General features: G+C 35.3%; 1 protein-coding gene and 1 long non-coding RNA gene across 2 annotated transcripts; both read right to left on the minus strand.

Moving 5' to 3' along the window:
- Nucleotides 1-1,122: 1,122 nt before the first annotated feature.
- LOC110444802 (ionotropic receptor 25a-like) lies at nucleotides 1,123-4,214 on the minus strand. Its single transcript, XM_021489162.1, has 5 exons — nucleotides 4,150-4,214; nucleotides 3,635-3,950; nucleotides 2,602-3,169; nucleotides 1,730-1,946; nucleotides 1,123-1,482 (listed from the first exon to the last, which is right to left on the minus strand). Exons 2-5 carry the CDS (start codon nucleotides 3,939-3,941, stop codon nucleotides 1,318-1,320), a joined length of 1,257 nt encoding a protein of 418 aa, XP_021344837.1. The 5' UTR covers nucleotides 3,942-3,950; nucleotides 4,150-4,214; the 3' UTR covers nucleotides 1,123-1,317.
- Nucleotides 4,215-4,288: 74 nt separating this feature from the next.
- Nucleotides 4,289-4,980, minus strand: LOC110444803. The gene is made up of 3 exons (XR_002462281.1): nucleotides 4,915-4,980; nucleotides 4,586-4,684; nucleotides 4,289-4,341 (listed from the first exon to the last, which is right to left on the minus strand). It is a non-coding gene; the product is annotated as an uncharacterized LOC110444803 (long non-coding RNA).
- Nucleotides 4,981-5,232: the final 252 nt, after the last annotated feature.

Raw genomic sequence — 5,232 nt, forward strand, 5'->3', positions numbered from 1 at the left:
AAAATATATGGTTGTGAATGCTAATATTGTCTGTGTACGTCACGGAAAGACAAAATATATGGTTGTGAATGCTAATATTGAGTATGTATGTCGAGGTAAAACGAAATTTGTGGTTGTGAATGTAGTTATTGACTGTGTACGTCACGATAGGATAAAATATATATGGTTGTGAATGTAGTTATTCACTGTGTACGTCACGGTAAGATACATTATATATGGATGTGAATGTATATATTGACTGTGTATGTCGAGGTAAAACAAATTATATGGTTGTGAATGTAGTTATTGAATGGGTACGTCACGGTAGGATAAAATATATATGGCTGTGAATGTAGTTATTGACTGAATATGTCACGATAAGATAAATGTGGTTGTGAATGTAATTATTGACCGTGTACGTCAATGTAAGATCAAATTTGCTGTTGTGAAGGTTAAGATCGAGTGTGTATGTCGAGGTCAGATAAAAGGCAATAGATGTGGTCGTGAAGGTATATAATTATTGACTTATATAGATTTGACATCAGCGGTGTCCTTACCACAGAAAGATCCTAGTTGTGACGTCACAATTAAAACAATGGGTATCTACAGTCAAATACAGCTCCACAGGGTGTTATTAAACGTGTATTCATCACAAAATTGATGTTACGCGTATTTGGACACTGATAACAGTAGATATAAGCTAAACTGTTGCTTAATACTTGCTATTTCGCTCTGCTCCTTGTTCATTACAAGAAGTACATGTTAAAAATTCTTGAAAATAATGAAAAGCAATGAAAAGCAATCTTCTATCATGAAAGATACCGAAATCGCAATGACGGAAATCAGACCTTGATAACAACTGTAAATCAAAGCCTTTTAAGTAGAAAACACATGGTTAAATGCCTTGTTGATGAACAGAACACGTCTATGCTAAACATCCTGATACGTAGATTAGGCTTCTGGTTAGCGAATCAAAGGTGACACGTTAACCCCATCAGCAGGAGTATATCATAGTGCTGGATCGATTTGTTGTCTTTTAGTGAAATATATATATATAGCCGACAGGGTTCAGGGATGTATAGTAGAGCAGTCAGTTTGCTGTATGTATACAATAGTTAAATAGGATTCCATTTTGTATTGAAACACTTTATTGCAAAAAATGTATAGATATATAAAAGAAGACATACCAGGAAATCATTTACACGTTATACCCGTGACAAATCTTACACGGAATAGCGTTGACAAATGTAAACACCATAATGGTAAGATATTTTACATGACATAATGGGGATATATCTATATGAAATACCAGTTTCAAATATAACACAGTTCTTTTGTTTAAAGATGTGGCATGTCTTTGGTATCATGGACCATAGTCGTTAAGTTTTTAGGACGATTTTCTGAAAATCCCTTGTTTTGGAGACTTGTATCCTGTGTACTTCCAGGACCATCATTGTCCCGATAGTGCTGGGTCCGTGAATAGCCATTCCGTACGGTGTACTTCTGCCGCAAAATATAGACAAAATATCTGTTAGTATAAATATCTGGGATAATAATTCATTATATTTATTAATGAGCTGGATTTACACCGTCCTTCATCAAGTTAAACGCAATATTCCAAATAAATCATTTATACTAAACAGTGATTGCAAGATAGTGCCTGATATGCATTATTTATTTCTATCACATATTGTTTATTGATAACGTTGATATTCCAATGCATAACCCGTACTTCAGTTATCATGTTTACCTTGGCTGTGCTACTGATCCTGTACCGGACGATGCGCTCCATACCAAGAATAAGAATTCCAAGACTTATGCCGAATACGGGGGTCAGGAACCAATAGCCAATTTCAGTGAAACCAATTTCTTGTATGATTTCACCAGTATCGCAGTGCAAGTTTCTGTTCTCCCACCATTTTCTTTTCAAACTCTCCACATCAGAAGACTGTTGTATTTCCATAAAACTGTAATCAAATAGAATTTATGATCTGTATACTATTTAATGGACAATACCATCGGAAGCCATATAAAATATAATCCGCCAGAAGCAGCGCCTTTCGTAGTGTCTTGCCGAAGGGATATACAAGCTGGTCATCTGACTGGTTATATTTATTTTGGGTATATTTGCCATTTCTACAGCTGGTCATGTTAATAATCGTGTTAGGGAAAACATATAAATCAATAGTGAACTAAAAAGTAATTATGGATTAAGAAATTATTGTACTTTTGTTGAGAAATCAGTATTTGAACATAGAAGTAGTTATACTAAATCGCGGGCAAATTTTAAAGGCACCTATGCTTTGAGCATTTATATATAATAAATATATATATAGAAACAAAAACAAGATATCATGGCCAAATGAAAATAAAAGCAGGCTGCTTTCACCCTTCACATGTTTATTTCAAAATGACAACATCGTGACGTCACCATTACATGTCCTTTTGAAGTTACCCTGAAGAGTCATGTGAAGGGGAAAGCAGCTTGTTTTGGCTATTCGGTCGTAAGATCTTGTTTTTATCTTTACTTACCTAATTCACATTGGCATTTCATCTTTTTTATTAGATGTATATTATGAAAGAGTAAAATCTCAAATGCATTCAATTGTATGTTTCAGTTACCTGTTGGACATAGTTGATAAGAGGCTGGAATCTTTTTTCAGTGCAAATCCAACAGGATGATAGCCCATAGGTGACCCTAGCGACTTAACATCACAGTTCTGAGATATTAAATATTTCACAGTCTCTGTTTTTGACAGAAGAATAAAGTTTCCTTCCGCCACTCTTCTGAGAGCCTCGGATGTACTATTGAAGAATCCCGTCTTTGTCATGCTTTGCCATATTTTCGTGAATGTGTCTCTAACTGGATAGTCCCAGACAATCTCGTTGAAGGCATATTGTTTATTGTCGGGGTAGAGGTTTGAGCTTTTCCACAGATCGTGAAACGCTTCTTCAGTTTTCATCATATTTTCAAAATACACCATTTCATCTGAACCCCATACTACAGAAAACTTAACATCCTTTGTAGTCACCAAATCAGAGACGGCTTTCACTTGTAGGTCGTCCATACGGTAAACGGTCATAAAGGAAGCCAGATTGGCTGTGAAAGCAGAAAGGAGGATGAAAGACAGCAGCCAGAATCCGAAACCCATTAACTTAGTACTTGTTCGTGATAACCGGATACCGTCACCTGTGAATCAAGACAGTATTAGCCATAGTGTTACATTATTAAGTACTTTAATCGTTCAGTAATAACAATCTAAACACCTTTCAAGCATTATCTTGTATATTTCGAATAAATATTCCTGTATTTACGTCATTTGTACTTTTAACCAATTAAAAAAATAGTAACATCACATATTACTTAACATTGTATACAGTGGCCAGCGCGATTGAGTCACCACGGTCGAGCTACTGTTTCTACATTAGAGGAATAAACCATATGATGATCATCTATATACTGTCACCTATAACGTCAAAAAGCGTAGAGAAATTCTTTTTAAATACTTGAAACGCTAATGTGGTGACATTTCTTCGTTATTGTAAAAGTGTTTGATGTTTAATTATCATTCAATACTGCACAACAGTTACAAAAGGAGTATCGTTACGATGTTAGCAAACGAAACGCCATGATTTCTTAAGTTTAACGACGTACATTCAAATTCCGCCTTAGTAACAATAAACCAGACCACGTCTTGGAAGGAGCAGTACTTGACATCCGGGTTCTTCCTCCTTTCCAGCCGTTTTATTACATTTTCATAAATCCACAATGTTACTGATGTGAAAATAAAACAACTCAGCCAAACGAGCATTGACCAGTGGTCAAATATTTCCAAAAAGTCAAACCGTCTTCCTTTTTTGGCCCTTGTAAGCATCTGAACACTATCGTACTGAATATACGGCAAGATGAAGTCGACCATGGTTCCTCGCTCCTTAGTCACTCCAATTGGCCCAATAACCATATCAGCTCTCTGAAGAAATTAACAAAATAACAGTAAACAATATGTACTGTCTTGTTACATTATAGACGTATACAAAGTATTTGTTAAATCAGTAGTCCATATTTCAAACGCCTTATATGCATTGATGTTTTTCTAAATCTAGCGTATCATTTTCATATAATGTTAATCACAGTGAATGCAGTCAAATAGGATAAATTTTAAAACTTACCCCGGAAACAATATCTGTAATGCATTCATTCCAGGCGAATACAGTGGCCTCTAGAAAGGGCTTTGTGGTGGTGCACTCAGATATAATGAACTGTATTCCAGAGGCCTCTGCGATTTTACTCAGCAACTCAACTGCGTACCCGCGATAGGAGATGACACCGTCAATGGCTGTCTTGTATATGTAGGGCGGGTGCTAAGAGAACACACAAGATCATCAACTGTGAATCATTTAAATGACAGTAAAGATAGAACTTTACCCTATACAAATATGTTTAAAATAGTGTATTGATGATATCGACAGTTGTTTTCTAAAAGTCGATATGAAATGTGATAATTCCACAGGATATTGTGTGGAACAATCAATATTTATACATATAACTTAATTTAATAATTTAATTTTGTTGTAAGTCTTGATAAACCTTATTGTTTATACGTACGTGAATAGTAACAACTCTCAGAGCCAGTTTTTCGTGTTTTGTTGTGAAGTTGACTGGCAACCTGCCCGACGCTTCGGAAACGTTATTCCATACGCCGACCTAAAACATAACGGTTCATTACCGAATGATATTCCTATTAGAACAAGAATTGTTGGAAGTGAAAAAATGTTTTACAATATAAAACTGCATCAGCCAAATTGTACCCGGGATAAAAGGATTCAGCTTAGTTTGTATTTCAACGTACATTGAGATGCTTTACGTCAGCCACTATAACAAAGTTTTTTTGTTTTATAACTTTAATACGACACGAAGAAAATTTGACAGTTTACCTGAGCAAGTGTTCCATTGAAACCCGGTTGGAATATTTGTATCTCATGCTGGACTGAAATCAATGCCTGAAAAGTTAATGAAAACCACAGCTGTTGAACAAAAGCAACTTATTTCATAATAAAAATTCTGCTCATCGTTGTTGCAAACATGATCTTTTTAAAAGGTAAAAGATTATATGAACCAGCACATGGAATAACGTTGTAATTGTTTTAGCTGGAAACCGACTAGCATTCAGAAACTTTCTGAAGTGATGTCAAAGAAATTAGATACGAGTGTGAAACCATTTCTAGGAATGCAATGATTTAATCTTTTCCTAA

Source organism: Mizuhopecten yessoensis, unplaced genomic scaffold (assembly GCF_002113885.1).
Source record: "Mizuhopecten yessoensis strain PY_sf001 unplaced genomic scaffold, ASM211388v2 hete_36175642, whole genome shotgun sequence".
In the NCBI taxonomy this organism is placed as follows: Eukaryota; Metazoa; Mollusca; class Bivalvia; order Pectinida; family Pectinidae; genus Mizuhopecten; species Mizuhopecten yessoensis.